Consider the following 19,606-nt stretch of genomic DNA (forward strand, 5'->3'; position numbering starts at 1 on the left):
TCTTTACGAACACTGAACGAATCGAATATTTTCGATAAGTTTACTTCTCGACGTAGTGCTGCCATCACCTGCATATTAACAGTGCTGCCAAATCGTAAAAGTGCTGCCAAGCCCGTGAGATATTTCCTTTAAAAAAGAACGTTATGAAATAATGAAATAGGCAAAATATATTTTTCATTTGTAAGTATTGGTAGCTGTAGTTTATTAAATGTATCTCTTTTCGCTTAACAAATTGTTTTTCCATTTTGTTTTTAATTTATTGAATTTGTCTGGTAGTGTATGTTACTTTTTGCAGCTGTTGTGTCTATCTCTGTGTGGGTCGTGCAAATACATAATACGTATTTTCAAGTTACATAATACTAATTATGTATATACTATAATATTCTGTAAATACATATTCAGCAAATCGAGCGCATATACGTAATTATAAATCGATCTCATAGTGTCTCGAAGTTGCGTTCTAATTCAATCATCCAACTTTTCATTTTCTAATATTGTATGGTATAAAGTTTAGTTTAGCTATCTAAAAATCTCATGTACAGTCGAAATATACATATTGAAAACTTGCGTTATTTTTTAAATAACTTCGCCTTAGGTGACAAAAAAGAGTTATTAACATATATTTTGTTTAATATTTCATATGTTCGGGATTGTTGGCCGTTTGGGAAGTGTTTCGCTTAAATCGTTTATGTTTTTATTTATTGTTTGCTTTTTTTGCTTTTAATAGAAACAAATATGTGCTAAGTAAATATCAAAGTTGGAAAGTTACAAAAAAATTATTGAAATTGTTATACAATTATTATTGTGAGCTTTGCAAAATGTATATACGATTCTATATATTTCTGCTGCTTTTCCCTTTTGATTAGTTTTGCATTGAGTATTGTTAAATGCAGTTATTGATATTAGAAAACTTACGTATTGATTTTCACTTGCATTTTAATAGTTGTATATGTGGTTATATAGATTTCAGTTTTTCGACAATATTTTTATTATGTTTCGTGTATAAAGCCTTGGTATATATATAGATGTTTAGATATGGTTTTTGCATTTTCTCTATTGATTTTCGGTTTAAGTAACTCCTAGTTAGATTTTCGCTATTACTGTAATTATTCGTATATGTATGGATGTGTGAAATCAAATGGTATTTAGAAAATATTCCCAAGTCGTGATGGTAAATGAAATTCGATAGTCGTTGTAAGTGATCTTTGTATATATATCGATAAATTTGTTTAGTTTTGATACAATACTTTTTCTCCCATTCGTAATTTGCGTTGTTTCGATTTTGTTTCTTTCGATTTTGGCTTAAGAACTAAACGGTTTACTTGAAATTCAATTTCAATGCAGTGCGGCAGCCCTGCCGTTGAGCAGGCCTGGCAACCCTAAGCAAGAGTCGTTACGAATACTTAAAATTTAGTGCTAGAATTTTGCGTTCTCTCAACTATGAATAAAGACTAAATTTAACAATTCCTTTGGGGGCTTCAGAGACTTTTTGGGTTTTCCAATTACACTTGTTGTTTATAAATAGATTATTTTAGCTTTTTTTTTTTTTTTAAATTATTATTATTATTTTACTCTTAGATTACTAACTTAGATCGTCCACACCTGCACCTTCTCGGCCACAACGCACCAGCTGGCCCGCTCGTAGTAGGAGCTCACAATATGAAGACTGGCCACATGGTGATTGATCAGCGCGTCCAGCTCGCCCTCGCGGAACACGTGGTAGTAGCGATGATGGGTGGTGGAGCCGCCCTGGGAGGGGCTGTCCAGCGAGGTGTTTGAGCTATTCGAGTGCTCCAGCGAGTCGGCAGAGGTGCGCTGCTGCAGCGCCTGCTGCTGTGTGGGCTGCTGCGCAGGTGGTGTTTCCGTGGAGCTGGACGCACTGGAGGTCACCGATTTGATGGCACTGAAGTTGCGCCTGCGCTGCCCGTACTCGTGCATGCCCTCGCCCAGCTGGTCGCCGCCGCGTGCCTCCAGCGCCTCGGCATCCTCATCCTCCTCGGGTATGGCTGCGTAGGGAAACCAAATGGATTATAGCTTAGAGTCCCTAACATACAGGACATTGTCTACTCACGATATTCGTCGTCGCGGACGTCGCTGTCGCCATCCTCCTGGAGCAGGTAGGCCGTCTCCGGGTTGAGATTATAGTGGCGATGGCGCTTGTAGTTGAACTTGGAGATCTTGCAGTGCTCGTAGATGCCCAGCGTGTAGCTGCGTTCGTTCTCCTCATCCTCCTCCTCGCCCTCCTGCTCCTCGTGTATGGTGAAGCTGCGCGTTTGGGACGAAAGCGAGGAGGTGGACGACGATATGGGCGACTGCTGCAGGCTGGGCTGGGTCGACAGATTGGCCAGCATCAGACGTCGCTCGCGCAGCTCGTCCCGCAGTGCGCTCAGATCGCCATTGGAGCGCTTCTTGGAGCCGCTGCTCGAACTGCCGCCACCCGCACTGCCGGCGCCGCTCAAGTACTCCCCAATGTCGCCGATGCTATCCAAGCTGCGACACTCTGCTCCATTGCTCTTGTCGTCCAGCTCGCGCTGCAGCTGCGCCGACAGCTGCTCCGCGAACTCGGCGCAGTCGTGCGGCTGCTGGGCCTGTGCCTGGCCAGCCTCGCGCTTCTTGGGCAGCAGCGGAGCGCTGTCCGCATTGAGTATGATGTCGTTTTCGTTGGGCGTGGCACTGTTGATCTGCAGCTCGCCCTTGTGGTACTGCTCCTGGTTGATCGTGATGAGCTGCACCAGCGCCGGCTCCGACTCGTCGCTGGACTTGCCTGTGCCAGTGCTCGGGGCCGAGAGCAGCTGGGCGGAGCGCGGCGCGCTGATCACACTGTCAATGGAGTCCGGCGAGGAGGGCTCACTGGAGTCGCTGTCCAGATCATCGGTGGCCGGATTGAACAGCTCCAGCGAGAGCAGCTTGCTGGCGCTGCTGCTGCTGCTGGCCGCGCCCGAGCCGGACGCCCGTCGCACGATGGGAAAGTTCTGGCGCTGCAGCTGCAGCGACTGCTGCTTGCGGAACTTGGGTATGGGCGGCATTTCACGTATCGCTTGTCTCGTGATCTTGGGTATCGCTGGCTGTTGCGGCTGCTGCGGTTGCTGCTGCTGCGGTTGCTGCTGCTGCGGTTGCTGCTGCTGCTGCGGTTGCTCCTGCTGTTGCTGCTTGATGTGCGCCTCGTCAAAATTGAAGCGCGCTTGGTTTGGCCTGGCGACGGGCGTCAAGATGGCCATCGCTGCCGTCACGGCCGCCGTCGACTGGGGCGGCGAGGTGACCGCGCCCTGAATGGCGGCTGGTGAGTGGGCAGGAGTCGGCGGGCAGGGCATCACAAGCGGCGATGTTGGCACGGAGTGTGTGGGCGGCAGACGCGCCAGACAGCTGGGCTGGGCGGCTGCGTTGGGATTGGACGCCGCAGCCAAGGCCGCCTGGGCTCCATTGCTGGAGCTGGAGTTGCTGGAGCTTGAGTTGGAGTTCTGATGCTGCTGCTGGTAGTTGAGCTGCTGCTGATGCTGCTCCGGCTTGGGTATGAAAATGACCGAGGCGAAGCTGTCCTCGGACTCAATGCTCGTGTCCGACTGCAGGCTGCTGTCCTTGGACGAGTCGGAGCCGGACTCGCGCGAGTGCCGGCGCGCGTTGCCCTGCTCGCTCTCGGCGCAGGCCACGCAGGTCACGCAGTCCTGCTGATAGGCGCTGCAGTGGCAGATGTTGGGCGCGCTGCAGTCCACGACGCTGCAGTAGCTGACTGGACCAGTGGTCGCCGTCGACAGCAGCAGGTGGGCCGGGAACAGGCTGCCCGCGTTGCTCGTGTGATGATGATGGTGGTGGTGGTGGTGCTGATGCTGCTGCTGCTGCTGCTGCAGGGTCTGCGCAGCTGGCGTCGTGGGCTGCTTATTGTTGTTGTTCGCCTGCTGGGGATTGCCGGGCGGGTTAGCCGCCGTCTGGCTGGCGGGCGAGATTTTGATGTTCTGAATGAGCTTCGTGATGCCCGTCTTGGTCACGCGCTCCAAGCTGCCCGTCGAGCTCTTGATCTTGGTGGTGAATCCCTCCCGGATGAGCTGCAGCCGCTTCGAGAACAGCGCCGAGCGGCAGAGGAAGGCCTCGTTCAGCGAGGTCTGCTTCTGTATGCGCTTGCGCACCCGCTCCTTCTCGCGCAGTCGATTGCCCGCCATCAGCTCCTCGTTCAGGGAGCTCTGCTTGCGCAGGAAGCTGGGCGCCGCTCCAGCAGCTGTTGTGGGCGCCGCTGCTGCCGTCGCCGAGGCGGAGTTGCTGGGCTGCTGACAGCTGACTGCCGCTGGATTGGCGTCAGAGCGCGCGTAGAGGCTGCTGCTGACTGCTCCATTGGCGCCATTGTAGCTGCTGACCATGTGGAACGCTGCCTCAGCGTCAGGCGCTGCGTCTGCCAGCTGTGTGATGTCGTCCTCACATAGCGACTGCTTCTGCTTGATCAGCTTGGGCCGGCGGCTCAGCGTGCTGCCCGCACTGGCGGTGCTCGTGGGCGAGTGCCGCCCATTGAGCGGCATCTGGGCATCGGGCGCGCTGAGCAGTAGGGCGGCAGTGGCGCTGGCTTTCGTCTCGACGGGCACCAGGGGACCGCCTAGACTGGGCACGCTGGAGCGCGAGCGCACGATTTGGCGCGGCGGCGGCTGCAGGATGCTGCCCAAGCTGCGGGACTTGAGGCCCGCGGAGAGCGGCGGATCGGGGAAGTCCTCAAAGTCTTCGAGGCGACGCAGCTCGATGGGCAGATCCTTGGCATCCTCGTAGTCCAGGCTGCTGTCGTTCTTGGTGTCCTTGGAGGTCCAGGAGTCCAGGAACCAAGCATGACGACGTCCGCCAGCCAATTTCTGCAAAGGGAAACCACAAATTAGTAATGCCTAAGCACATCCTGATATCGACGGCTGCACTCACTTGTATGGCACGGCGCACAAAGCTGTAGCAGGACTCGCCGGGCGAGGATGAGCTGAGGCTTGAGCTGTCGCCATCGCCGGCCGAGCGACTGGAATTGGTCGAGTCCTCCGTGTATGCATGATAGGGCGGCAGAAAGTCTCCGTCCTCCTCCTCGTCGGAGTACGAGTAGGAGTAGGTGCGATTCTTGGGCGGCTGCCAGGGTATCAGCACATCCTGCGACTCGAAGCGTCGATGGCGCTGCTCCAGCGCCCACACAGTGATTACCACACGGCCGCCTACGCGCAGAATGCGGGCCAGTTCCCTCAGCGCTCTGACGCGACGTTCCGTGGTGGCAAAGTGATGCACTACGGCCAGCGAGAGCACCGCATCGAAGCTATCATCGCGAAACGGCAGCTCCAGATTGTCACACAGCGCCACCTGTGGGCCAAAGAGCGCAATGTAATTTCGAGCAACTCGGTGCCAAGGGAAATACGAGTTAAAGCTACTGCATTCTCAGCCAATTAAATTACGCAAGACGCCAAGCCAACACCGTCTCTCTCTCTGCTCCTCCACTCCTATAATAGATCCTCTTCGCAACTAGCCCCACCTACTACGCCCACGCCTCAACCTACTGCAAGTGCCTCCTGCTGCATAACTGCAGCTAAGCAAAGCTGACCGCTGGCTAAGTAACCAACCAAAGGCATTCCTGCGCTGCTCCTGCTGCTCCTACTGCTCCTGCTAGCCTTTAGTTACATTTTATTAATTTCACTTGAGAATGTTGCGCAAACCGAAAACCTCTGAGACACTAGCAATGCAACAAATTCTAAAGGCCAAGCTGCATTTTACGGCTTTGCATTTATAGTTAGCCGTACTGTGAGGAATTTGAATTGAATACGGCTTCAAGCAAATATTACGCGAGAGCTGATGCAAGAGATTGATTGAACATAAAGTCAAAGGTAAAAAAAAAAAAAATTGAATAAAAAAATAAAAAATGTGAAAGTAATATTAAAATTTAAATAAATAAATTATAGTCCTAGCAATAGCTAAACATATTTATAAGGAGTTTCATTTGATTAAAATTTAAATTTATTAAGATATATGACATGAATTTATTTGTTGTTAAGTTAACCAAATCAAAAAGTTTTTTCTTATTACTGAAGTAGTAATAAAGTATACCTAACTACAATATATGTATATATCCCACTCAAATTTAATATAATTTAACTGAATAAGCAACTACCTATAATTGCATTAAATATTTCTTATGCATGAGCTTAACAAAGTTTGAGTCTGGTTTCAGGTTTGCCAGAGACGGTAATTAGAAATGAAATGAAAACAGTTTTTGGATTTTCATAGAAAATACTTTAATGCAATTTGCATAGCTGCCGAAATTATAGTTGCAAGTTTTCGGTTGGCAACAAGAGTTTGCAATTAACTGAATTTCTGTTCAGCTGGGTGAAAACAAAGTTAACACGCTCGCCTCATGAAAATTGCTAGTTGGTTTACCCACTTTGCCATTGAAGTGCCAGAGCGAGTGTATACAGACTCACACACACACACACGCACACACACAATCGCATGCTTACATGTAGTGGTCGGTTGGCCCATCTGCATTGAGTTGGTCTTGTTTCTGTTCGCTTCAATTGAAAAAGTTCGTTTAAAAAATGTGTGCCCAGTGAACTGACCTTACTCAACTGCATGCATGTGAAGGTGCGTGTGTATGTGTGTGTGTGGCTTGTTTATTTTTATATATATTTTTTATAAATACACGTCGTTTATATTCATTCCCCTGTTACGGCCAGTGTTCAAAGTGTCAATTAACTTTGATCAAAAGGGAAGTAAACAAATCGGGGACAAATTGAATCCGTAGGTGGACGAGCGTAATGCAATGGACTTGCTCGCACGTATACGAGGAGCTCAATCATTTAACGTTTCAATTGCAATTTTCCATGAAATGCGATTTGAAATAAACTAGCATCGATTACACTGAATGAATTAATGCATCGTGTTGCCAAACCAATATCAAAATGCCGTTACTCTTGCCAGCCTCTGCCTGGCTACGTGAATTTGTGTGAAATATCTATTCATTTGGACAATGGCTGGGCATATGTGGCCCCTCTTGCGTTGCACGTGCCTCAAATATAATTTGTACGTTGCAATAATGCCAGATATCGTTTGCTCTGTGTGTGTGTGTGTGTGGTACTGCAACAGCCTTGACCCACCAGCCAAAGCGGGAGCCCTGCAGCCCCTCGTCTCGCTGTGTGGATCTGCAACAACGGCAGCTGACCAGGCAGGTACTTGGGCATGTCATCCAAGGACCTATGCAACAGACGTTGCAGCTCAACTTGTGGCAACACACTTTTATTTTCGTTCTCTTTCCTTTTTTTCTTATTTTTCTCATTTTTCTTAATTTTTGTTGAACATCAGCAGCAAAATATCAATTAAGTAAAGTGTTTGCTCTCCGAGTTGACAACTGCAGGAGCTGAGGTCGTGCAAATGCAACGCCAAATGTTATGTGGATGACGAGAAAGTTTCTCATTTTTCCACGAAATGGAAAGTTCGTCAAGTTTGTAACCTGACTTGCAATAGAAATTATGTAAAGCCACAGCAAAAGTTTCAGAAATCACAGAGAAAACTAAAATGTTTCCTCTGTAAACTCAAAGCATAGCATATATGCAGCAAAGTAATTTATATATTTAGACTACATCTATATATATATCTATCTATATATATGCCGAGTCTTAACCATTCTACATCTATATGGATAAACAATCTTTATTAAACCACAATAATCCTTTCGCCAGCTTTTTTATATTTCGCTCCATATAAATATTTCTGCAGAATTGAAAAAAAAAAGAAAAGAAAAATCGAGTCCATTTCGCTGCCCACGAGTGGGCGTGGCATTGTTTATGCGACTTTGGCATTTGTATGGAGCTGCACATAAAACTGCCGCCCATTCGCTTTCGACTTTAGTGCTGTGGGTAGTCCATGTGTGTGTGTGTGTGCGTTTGTACGTGTGTGTGCGTGTTTTTTTTTTTGTTCTTCGATTTTTATTCTTTTTTAAACACATGTTCCGGTGTCATGAATGCACGCGCTGACATTTCTCCATACTCTTTACAAATTGTATTTATAGCAGTTGCCATTTTTCACAAACACACACACACACACACATACATACACACAGTCTCTTTGTGGGTATGTAATGTCACACTGGTCGTGCACATTACGCTTTAGAAATTTATGTTGACAAGTTTTCAATGCAGCTCCGTCTTAATATTGTGAGCGTCAGGTGAAACACGTTACGCATACGCCATGTTGCACACTAATAGGGGGGCCAAAGCACGGCCAAGCTGCATAGTAAAGCGAGTAGAAACAAAAAAAAAAAAACAATTGCAAATACATATAGAAAAATTCAAGTCTATATATATGCAGGTGTATATGTATATCTGTGTACATCTGTGTTAGCCTGCTTTGGCTGGCAGCAGCTTATTTAAATGGCGCTTAAACGAACCACAGAGCACATAAAAACGAAGGGAGCAGGTGGAAGTCTTGATGGCTGCGGCAGGTCGACAGCAGTCGACGGGCACAAAGCTCAAAGATTTGGCCTGAAAAGCGATAGAAGCAGCGAAGGAAGAAGAAGAAGAGGAAGAGCTGGCAACGAATCTCATTGCATTCGCTGAGTTCATCCTTTTTTTTTTGTGTTTTGGGGCTTTTTATTTGCTGCCTTCTTGTTTTTCCTTTTCAATGCGTCATTTCGGGCAGCAACAAAATTTATGAGTGCAGGCTGCGTGCACGAATCTATGTATGTGTGTGTGTGTGTGTGTTATTTGCTTAATGCCTGCTGCATAGCCTGCTCGACTTGGCAGTTTTTTTTTTTTTTTTTTTTTTTTTTTTGCTTTACAAAATTATAGTAAATCAGGCCATGCACGAGCTCTGAAATCAAAGTTGCCTGACAGCGACTGAAACTTTTGTACCAGCAGCAGCAGCAGCAAGAGCAACAGCAACAGCACAGCAGATATATGTAAATATAGTCGAAGTTAAATTGGTTTTTCACATAGTTTTCGTTTTTATCTTGCTCTTCTCTTCTTCTTCTCTTCTTCTTTTTTTTTTTTTTTTTTTTTTTTGTGGAAAAATGGCAACAGTAACAGTCGCAATCAAAGTATCAAACTGCATTCGTATGCAGGTCACGTGAGTCGCTTACGCTTTTTACATTTTATGCATTTAAGTTTATTTAACACACACACACACTCACACGGATGACATACCATCCGCATTCAACAAAAAAAACAACAAATTCGACATATTGTAATTTAAATAGTGCCCTTGGCATGCTCAGCGATTCAAATGCGTTTATATAAATGCAGAGAGCAACATTCCGCTTGTGGGCATTTAATATTGCATACATTATCTGCATAGCTCAATAATACTATTTTTTTAGAGATATTTTTTGCGACATACTCCATGTAATTTGGCTTCAATAACTAATTCAGTCTTAATTTATAAAGCAGATAGTTCTGCTGAGTAGAGAGAGAGAGAAGAGAAGAGAAATTGTACTTCTTTTCTATACCTCACAAATTTCGGTAAATTTTCTATATTTATTGCAGTCAAGAATCAGCTAATAGAGTGGTAAATTTTCGTATATTTATTATTTTTCCATAATCTCTGTTATTGACTGAAAAATCTATAGATTGTTCATGCATTTCTTAGAGCTGTCTCTGTCTGACTGTATAGATAGATTGTTCATGCATTTCTTAGAGCTGTCTCTGTCTGACTGTGGTTTTCTATATGATAAACTAAAGTATCTAGTATTTTCAGTTTATGGAACATTTTACCAACGTTTCGGACATATACAGAATAGGCAACTTATGAAACAAATCTTGGCCACAATATGGGGATGTAGCTTGATCCTTACCTACTCTTTGATTCTTTACCTACTAATAAAAAGAATTACACATTTTCATTGAAGCTAATTTCGCTTAAATTAGATATTAGCCTTTAAATATATAATTTCAGACCTTTCAATGCTCTTAAACTGATCTAATCAATACTAATCGCAATTTTGTTCGTACGATTTTAGGTTTAATAATAATTCCAACAAAAATATAATTGTCCCTAATGGATAACAATGAAATGTCAAGGACTCAACAATTGCAACAATCAAACCATCATGGACACGTTACGCCGTCTCCCCTGTCCGGGGATAATGGCAATGGGACTGGTTATTAAATAAATGAAAGCATTTAGACTAAATTGTGTGCACTTTGCCGCTTGGCTAGGAGACGGCAAGGTGGCAACCCTGGCCGCTTGCAATTCCATTGAACAGTAACCCTAGGCGACGGCGACGGCGACGTCGTCTCCGTCCTCGTTGTTGTCCTTGCCATTATTACATGCGAACTTCAAGCCCCACGCAATGCCAGCGAATGCAATTTAAATGCGAAAAATGCCTGCAACAGGGCCTAGGGCGCGGCGCTAAGAGGCGCACTCCCTCGCCCCCTCCCTCCCACACTCTCGCATGATGATTGTGGAGCGGTGAATAGTATGCATTTCTTAGAAAATGGCATTTCTCGCCTGCAAATGGCACCATAAATAAGCGAAGCCAAGCGAAACGAAGCGCGTGTAATAGATTATTGCAAAAACTATTGCATACCTCTGGGAGCTGGGAGCTGGGAGCTGGGAACTGGGCGCTGGGAGCTGGCAGCTGGGGAACGAAATTTATTGTTCGCTGCTATAAAGAAAACGGAAATGTTGTGGACTTCACAACAACAACAACAACAACAGAGAAAAGAGAAACAACGATAAAATTGAACAACAAGTGAACACAATGAAAATTAATTCAACGGCAACCGACTAACTGCAAAGTAGTTGCATTTTTAAAGAATGCCATAAATATCTAAATGAAGTGTAATATATATATATGTATATGCATACATACAAATATATGTATATTTATACATATATAATGTATTACAGAAGCAAGCTGAATAATTGGCTTCATTATTATTCATACAAATTGCCTTGGGGAAAACTTGTTTTGTTTTCTATAAGGCTGAACTTTATTTATAATTTGCATTTGTAAATGCTTTTCTAGTTTGCGCTCACTCTGTAGTGACTCGTGCTGGCGTATATGATGTAAAACTAGACTCATCTGGCAGTGTACTGCATAAGACTTTAAATTGGTTTCTCGAATATATATATATTATATATGCATAAATTAACCGTATTCCTTATTAAAAAGTTTGCAATTCATGAAACATTTCAATTTCTACCTTCAAGCTGCAGTAAAACTGTATTCCTCATATTGCAAAATATGCACAGAAAAAGAAAGGAGTATTTTTCGTATTTGTAATCCGTACGTCCTTCTGTCCATTCATCAGTTTGTCCGAGAGATATCTACGTAAGTTGCTGTACAGCTCGACTAATAAACATAGATACATATGTATATATACCTAGATATATGTAAACAAATTATCACTCAAGCTCTGCATCAAGAGTTTCAATTACCCTCTCGAGATTTAGCAAGCCGAAATTCAACTATTTCTGGACTATGAATGAGTATTATGCAGTCGGTGCTGCATTCTTGCATGTAGTTCTATTAAAAATGTTGTAGCACAAACTTTTGGTCAAGCACTGAATGGAAAGCAATAAATTTGAGCATTTAAATTTGCACAGCTTTGCAGCCAGGCAGGCCAAGAAATATTGCCGCCTGCTGTCGAGCGGAGCCAGAGCCAGAGAGGCTCCAGTTGGCAATTCTCAGTTGGACTTGTTATCGATTTGAATGCACTTGACTGCAGCGACGCCTGCACTTTATTAGTTGCTCTCTAATGACCAAAACGCTGTTCGTTTTATGGCTCCATTGTTGGCCATTGCAATTATGGGGGCATTAAAGCTCAGCTCAGCGCTCGCTAAAGCCATGGGAACATGTGCAAATAATTTCAAATGATAAGCATAATTTATGCGCTGCAATAAAGGCGATGGCTTGGCCATGGCTAAAATGGGTCAATTATATGCCAACAGTATAAAGCGATAGCGATAGCGAGTGGGAGAGAGAGAGAGAGAGGGGGGAGGTAAGAGTAGGACAAATGAACTATTGTTCGCATGAATACAAAAATGTGCATCTATCTATCCAGCCAGACACGCCCCCACACAGCTGTAAGACCCACTTCAAAGTAATTTACCCACATCAATTACAATTGCAAGGCATTCAGTGTGGCCAGCCCACTCACCTCGCCTCCCTTCTCGTGCGCCACCTTGCTGAGGCGATAGCAGCGATCGACGCCAATGGTGCATATGGCGGGATTGCACTGGGTCAGGTAACGCCCACTGCCGCAGCCCACGTCGCAGACCACCGAGCCCGGCTCCAGGTTCCCCAGAAACTGTGCCACTCGCGGTCGCGCCGGCCTCGCCGGCTCCTCGCAGTGCTCATACACATCATGGACGTAGGCACGTTCCAGAGCCGCCGAACGGCCGCTGGCATCACTTGATGCCGTTGATGAAGTTGTTTTTGTTGCAGTCGCCGATGCTGATGCTGCTGATGCTGTTGATGCTGCCGAGGAGGCTTTTGTTCTGCACTGCGTCTGCGTCTTTATTGTCTCTGCTGCAGCTGGCGCTGCTACGTCTGTTGTTGTTGTTGTCGCGCCTGGTGTTGTGGGAGATATCACCGTGGGCGCCAAATTAGCCGTTTGTGTGATGCTAGACGCTGCATTTGTCGCCGTTGCTGTTGTCAATTGTTTGGTCATTGCTGCGGCTGATGTTGCTGCTGCTGTTGCTGCTGCTGCTGCTGCTGCTGTTGTCGCTGTTTCTGTTCTGCAATTTTCATATGTCGTCGACAGGCAAGCCTCATCTGCGCGTGAGAAAAAGACAGATAGAGGAAATGTACATTAGATGTTGCTCTGCAGATAACTTTTTAAGTTTATGATATGAAAGAATAAATAAGAGATAATAAATAAATATGAAAGAATAATTAAGATTTTAAATATACATATGTAAGTTATGTATACAATTTAAATGTATATAATTTAGGATTTTATATAGTAATATGAAGAAATCTTTTTTAGATGAAATTTTAATATTAATAAATGTTATTAATTTAGATATATGTATGTATAAGTATATATATTAGCGTTATACATATATAACTGCCATTAAGTCACAAAAATACTCATTTACAATATTACTCAGTTTTTCATAAAAATTAATAAAATGTATAAATATAATTTCAAATATTCTGTAATCTATAAAAATACAAATATTTGGCCATTGTTGATAAAGCTGCAAACTCAATCGATATGAAAAATCAAATTGATTTCTAATATTATTTGCTTCAATCTATTTAATATTTTTTCATACATAAGAATTTTCGCTTGGAAAAGTGGTTAAGCCTTCTGGCGGTTTGGTATAAGATGATATCATTGATTCTTTTATATTAATTTTTAATTTCTTTAATCTATAATCACTTAGTCAAGCCCTCATTCAACAGTGTGCAGAATTTAAATATCAAAAAGCTCACTCAAATTTAATGAATCTAAATCTGTCATAATTTGTATTATATCTGTCAAAATCGCTTCAATCATTGACATAGAGCTAAGTTGTATAATTTCCCGGAAATTTCTGTTGTATTGCCTAAAAATATGCAAAACTGCATGGTTATTTATAATGTGCCAACAATTTGTATAATTAATGCAATTTGGGTCCCTTAATAGGAGCTATAAACTCAAAACTTTCGCCCCTATTGCATGCTTAACCAAATTTACAATTGCACATTCGTGTGTGTGTGTGTTTGTGGTGTGTGTGTATGTGTGTGTGGGTGTTGTGGCTGTTATTGCTTCTGTTATTGCGTTGTTGTTGCTCAATGCATGACATCAAGTCATAAAATCGTTTCAGCAACGTCAGCCAGCCCACACACACACATTTACACACACATACACACATTTACATATGCAAACGCGTTGTCAACGCCGTCATTGGGCAACTTGCATACCGGAAATGTAGAACTAGCATGAGTTTGCATTGTTGTTGACATTTTATAACTGTATTTCCGGTGCCAGTTACCGTTGACGCTGTCCAAAGCGCATGCATGGAAATTCGAACGCCCTCAGCTACCAAGAGGCTGTCAGCGTAATAAATTGCATTTAAGAAGGGGCACAGCAAATAGGCAGGAAACGCCTGGGGAGGGGGAGCGGGAGAGAGCGGGAGAGAAAGAGAGAAATAGGGTCACAGGCATAGGCACAGATAGGGAAGGATGGGCGCTTGGGAGGGACAGTGGCTCCAACGGCTGCCACTGCGAGTGGCTGCCAAAGCGCATTAGCGCTGTTAAATGAAATTATAATTGAAATCAGATTAAACGCAAATATAATGGCAACAATGACGCAGCATCGCAGTCCTCTGGCAGCTGAGCACAAAGAATAAAGCATAACGGAGTCTCTGCCTGAGTGTGTGTGTGTGTATGTGTGTGGGTGTGCGTGAGAGGGTGTCAATGAGTGCATGTGCATGTGTTAATAAGCGCAGCAAATGAGCTGCGAATGTGCTTTATGGCAGTCTAATTAAATTTGCCGATGCGACAAAGGGCAACTATGACACGGGAGCTCCAACTCAATTTGCGCACTCTGATAACAAGCAAATTATGTTGTTGAGGGTGCATTACACAAGTTGAAGCTTGTAAGAGCTTAACTATTATCGCACTTAATAAACTGCTCCTGTGTGTAATGGATTAACTGGCTAAACTTTAACCATAATGAGCAGCCATTGGTCAGTTAGCTCAACTTTTACTGGGGAATCAGGAATTATGTTTTGATTCAAAATTTAGTAAAGTACTATAAAAATTTATGGCAATGTATAACAAATTTACAATTTTCATTGTTAAGACTTGTTGTTTACTTGTGCCAACAACTTGGGCAACTCAAATCAATCGATAGTAGCCAGCATAATATTATTCAGCTCTGCTTTATGAATTCATTCTCAGTGCAGAGCAGAATAAAGTTTGCTTGATTTGAATTTAATTATAATTAATTAATTCAGCGAATAAATAAAACTTTCCTTTTGCTGTGATGAGAGTAGTAAATATGTATGTACATATATGCGCTTTCATATAAATTTATAATTTTTTTTTTTATAATATATATCTTTCTTCATCAAACTTTTTTTTTTTATTTATTTATAAATAATTATTAATTAATTCAGCAAATAAATAAAGATTTTCTTCCTGTTATGATAAGAGAAGTATATTCATTTATTAATATTTATACATATATATAAACATGTAAATATAAATGCATTTTCGATTTATATGTAAATATATAATTGATTTTAAAATATATGTATTTCTTTATACATCATATCAAAATGAAAATCTTTATTTATATATTTTTTAAATTATATGTTGAAGAACAGATATACACTTATATGTACTTTCTATTTATTGTCAGACTCCAAGTATATGATCCCCGCCAATTTTTGCTATTGACGTTTAGCTTGCACTCATTTACCGTAATTTTAATAGCTTTCGTTTAGCTTGTTCGACTTTTTTCACATAATGAACAGCCATTAAATTTCATATGCTTGCTATCTTGGGCGCATCTTTGTATACATTTTGCCGAATGATTTCGAATATTACACATACGTCCCGAGGGCCCGCGCACATCATGCGTATGCATAATATGTTGTGGCTTGTGCCTAATGTAATGACTAGCGGTTGTTGTTGTTGCTGCTGTTGCTGCTGCTGTTAGTGCTTACCTTTTGTTAGGCCGTTGGTGCGCTGATAATTCGCATTCCACAACGCCGTCGACGTCAGTTCCGTTGATAACATGCGATGCGGGCTGAACGCAGGACGAGAAATGACTTTACGAGATTGCCAATATATAGGCAGGGTCTGTTCCTGTTGCTGTTGTTGCTGTTGATGTTACTGATGTAGATGATGTTGTTGTTGTTGTTGTTGTTAACGACAATGAATAGGAAAGTAAAGACGAAAACGACATCGACGGCGACGCCTCAGAAAATCAATGTGCATGCATAATTTAAAGTCAGTTGGGCAGACGGCACTTGGTTTTTGGCTTCGACTTTGACTTCCACTTCCACTTCCACTTCGACTTCGAGTTCGACTTCGGCTCGGAATTGGCGTTGTGTTATTTTTAGATTTTCCAACCGGGGCACGTTTTATACGATAATTTGCTCAATTTTGTTTTGAAATCTATCATTATAGCAACTACACGCCGTAATTGCTGAGCGACGGTTGGCTGTTGCCCTTATTGTTGTCGTTGCTGTTGTTGTTGTTGTTGTTGCTACTGCTGCTGCTGCTACTAGCGTTGGCTGCTTTTGTTGTCGCTACTGCTGTGGCAGTGGCAAAGGACACGGACACGGACTTGGACACGCGCTCGCTCACACACAAAATAGGATACACAAAATGCTTTTTGCTGCTCCTGCTGCCTTTATGTTGCTGTTGCTGTCAATGTGCCTGCCAAGCGACAGCCTGCCTCTGGCATATGATGTTTTCTTTGTGTGGGTCTCACTGTGTATGCGCGTGTGTGTGTGTTCAGCAATGGTTGTGTGTGTGTGTGGCTCTGCTTTAGGCACTTTTCACTTGCACTTTTCATCGACAGCGTTGCACATGGAATTTTCTTATTTATTAATTTCAACTTTTATTTTCACACATTATTTCTAGGCCACTGGCACTTGGCGCTTCAATTTCCAAACACAAACTCTTTTTGGCTGCGCCTGTGTGTGTGCGTGTGCGTTTGCGTGTGCGTAAGCGTGAGCGTGTCCGTGTATATGTATATCGTGTGTGTGTCTCTGTCTGTGTGTGGGTCGGACTTGCCGCTGCCGTGTGTGTATGCCATGAGTTAACGTCGCGTACTGGCCACAAAAGCACGCGCATATCCTTTTGTTCAAGGATGTTGTTGCCATGTGGATTGCATTCAGCGAGCTTTTGGCAATAACTTGACGAAAGCTTCAGTCAGCCACAGCTGTTCTCAGAGAGCGAAAGTGATTCTCTGAAGAAGGCAACAAAAACACAAGAGAGAAAACAAAATCGCAAATAGATACGCATTGAAGATCCCCTTAAATTGCTAACGGTAAACGGACTCTTAATGGGATTACGAATGAATGATCTAAAATTAAAAGAAACAGTTAACTCAAACTAAATAATATAATTTAATTAAATATAAATACTAGTGAATATAAATATTTAAATTAAAAATCAAGCAAAAATAAAAATAAAACAACATTTTATCTTAGTATTATAGCAATGTGCGTGGATCAAACTATATGCAATATAGATATTAATCACAAAAAAATATATAAAAAAATTATATTATAAATACTGATTTAAACTAAAATATTTACATAAATTGAAAATTTCAAAATACAATCTAATGCTTTTCTCTATTAGTAAAATGTGTCTTCTATATATAACCCATTCAAATATGAAAGAGAATAAAAATTAAAAATAATGAAAATAAAAAATAATCTAAAAGAAAATAGAAATTAAATTAAAGAAAAATATAAATGAAATAAATAAGAAGTTCTATATCTATAAAAAATATATAAATTATAAAATATAAATCAAAGTAAATAGTATTATCTGTAGTTAAGAAACATCTCTATAGCTATATTTCTATATATTCAACAAATAAATATATATTTAACAAATAAAATATTGTAGTTAAAAAACCTATCTATAGTTATAGTTATATTTATAAATTATATCTACAATAAAAATAAAAATATTATTATTATTGATTGTAGTTAAGAAACTTGTCTATGGTTAAATTAGTTTCATGGCCATAAAATCAAACGCGTTTGTCAATTAGTGAGAGACAGTTTTATTCTATGCTAATCGGTATGTAACTCATTCAAATGTGAAAGAGAATCAATAAAAATTGAGTTTCATAAGTCGCCCACTTGGTTTCGCGCTGCGGCTGGCCTAAAAATAGCCAAACTCGGGGCAATTAAAATAAAAAGCTTAATCGCTTTGTTTGCTTCCTCGCGTCAGACTGTCAAATTTCATGAATGAATCCCTTTAGGCAATTGAAGACGCACAGAAATAGAAATAAAAATAGAAACAAAGGCAGCCCGAGCAAGAAGCAGCAGCAGCAGCAGCAGCAGCAGCAGCAGCAAAAGTTTCGTCAAGTTGGCAGCAGGGGCTCCGAGCTAACCAAAATAGTCGCTTGATACTAGAGCGGGCCAAGAAATAGAACACGATTGTGAAATTTGCGCAGCGCAAACTCTACACCAAATGGCACATAGACAAACACACACAAGCACAAGCACAAGCACAAGCACAAACACTCACACACACACACACAGTTGCCACAAGACTTTGTTCGCCTGATTATTTCTGATGAATGAAAAGCTTTTTGTTCGTCCTGCCGCGTCTCTAAGCCCCGTCTATATATGGTAGGGCATGTTTTTCCCTTTTTTGTGTAGTACCATAAAATAAGGGTCGACTGACGTTGACGTTGTCTTTTGTATGTGTGTGTGTGTGTGTACGTGTGTGTGTGTAGTAAAAGCTGTTGTGGGCTCTAGCTTCTTGACTGGGTGGCTCACTAGCTGGGCGGGCGGGTGCCCAAACGTCATATGGCTTTTTTTGTAAGCATGACTAATATAATCAAATGGCCAACGCGACTGTGGATATGGCGTCGAAATTTTTGGCGACATGCCAATGAGTTTGGCAAATGCGAGTTAAGCAGCCCGACGACAGATAACCTTAAACAAAATATGTATTATGCCGCGCTGCGGGGGCGTCGGCATGCGTTGATGTCGTCACAAAACCAAAAAGAAAAGCCTAGTGAATCATGCAGCCGGCGAATTTCGACATTGCCTTAGCCTGCGCCTTTGCCTTCCGTAACGCATTTATAGCCCTCTTGGCATGTGACAAATGACAATGTGCAAAAAAGAAAAATAAAAAATAAAAATAAAAATAAAATAAAAATAAAAATAAGTAAAATAAATAAACGACAGGGTGTACAATGAGCAGATGTCTCAATTGTTATTGGCAGGAAGTTTAGCAAGTTTAACTTGAGCATGAGTATCACACGATATTTTGGTTAAAATTGTAAAAGTTTGCAACAGTTTTTGTTGTTTTGTTTTTGGTTTTTTGCTGCTGTTTTCTTTGCAGTAATGATCATTTAATATCGACCTGCTGCTCGGTTTTGCAGCTGGCAGCAGCTGCAGTAGTTTCCATATTATTTATTAATGTATAGATATGTATGTCCATGTGCATGTGGCATTGCTTTGCGCCTCCTGGCACGCCCGCCATCTAACGGATGTGCCATCATTAGTTGCGTTCCACTCATAAATCATACGCACCCCGGCCCACAGTTCGACTGTCCGTCTGTCTGTCTGTCTGGGGGTGGCCGGTTCGGTCAGTGTATGCACGATGGACGACTGCACTCTTAATAATGTCACGTAGCAGAGCTTTTGACAGCTAAGTGCCGCACACTCTCCACTCGCAGCCAGGATAACGCTGGCAATTATAATGGACACAGTCTGTCAGTTTGTGAGTTCTTGAATGCAATTAGCAGAGCTTAAATATATAAATAGAAATAATAGGGACGGCAACTGCGTCGTTAGATAATGATTAAATAATTGAATCAGCTCAAGCCTGTATAGGGAAGTATCCTCACAGCCATCTACTCTCTCGGCACAGGTTTAATTAAACGCACAATGGCTTTGCCAAATTGCAAATTTAATTAAAAATTTGTGTCAAAAGCAAATACAAAACGTTTTGCTTGTTATCTTGATTTAA

The 19,606-nt window shown here is 42.3% G+C and overlaps 1 protein-coding gene across 1 annotated transcript; it reads right to left on the minus strand.

Moving 5' to 3' along the window:
- Positions 1-170: 170 nt before the first annotated feature.
- On the minus strand, positions 171-16,729 carry fid (class I SAM-dependent methyltransferase fire dancer). The gene is made up of 5 exons (XM_018000949.2): positions 15,598-16,729; positions 12,093-12,709; positions 4,891-5,307; positions 2,072-4,826; positions 171-2,006 (listed from the first exon to the last, which is right to left on the minus strand). Exons 1-5 carry the CDS (start codon positions 15,668-15,670, stop codon positions 1,588-1,590), a joined length of 4,281 nt encoding a protein of 1,426 aa, XP_017856438.1. The 5' UTR covers positions 15,671-16,729; the 3' UTR covers positions 171-1,587.
- Between the last annotated feature and the right edge of the window lie 2,877 nt (positions 16,730-19,606).

Source organism: Drosophila arizonae, chromosome 2, assembly GCF_054131065.1.
Source record: "Drosophila arizonae isolate 15081-1271.41 chromosome 2, UAZ_ARI_1.0, whole genome shotgun sequence".
Taxonomy (NCBI): domain Eukaryota; kingdom Metazoa; phylum Arthropoda; class Insecta; order Diptera; family Drosophilidae; genus Drosophila; species Drosophila arizonae.

Coding starts and splice junctions, on each gene's coding strand:
- fid (XM_018000949.2), bottom strand. CDS start 15,670: ATGTTATCAACGGAACTGACGTCGACGGCGTTGTGGAATGCGAATTAT. Junction 12,710..15,597: donor CACCAACGGCCTAACAAAAG/GTAAGCACTAAC, acceptor TCTCACGCGCAG/ATGAGGCTTGCCTGTCGACG. Junction 4,827..4,890: donor TTGTGCGCCGTGCCATACAA/GTGAGTGCAGCC, acceptor TTCCCTTTGCAG/AAATTGGCTGGCGGACGTCG.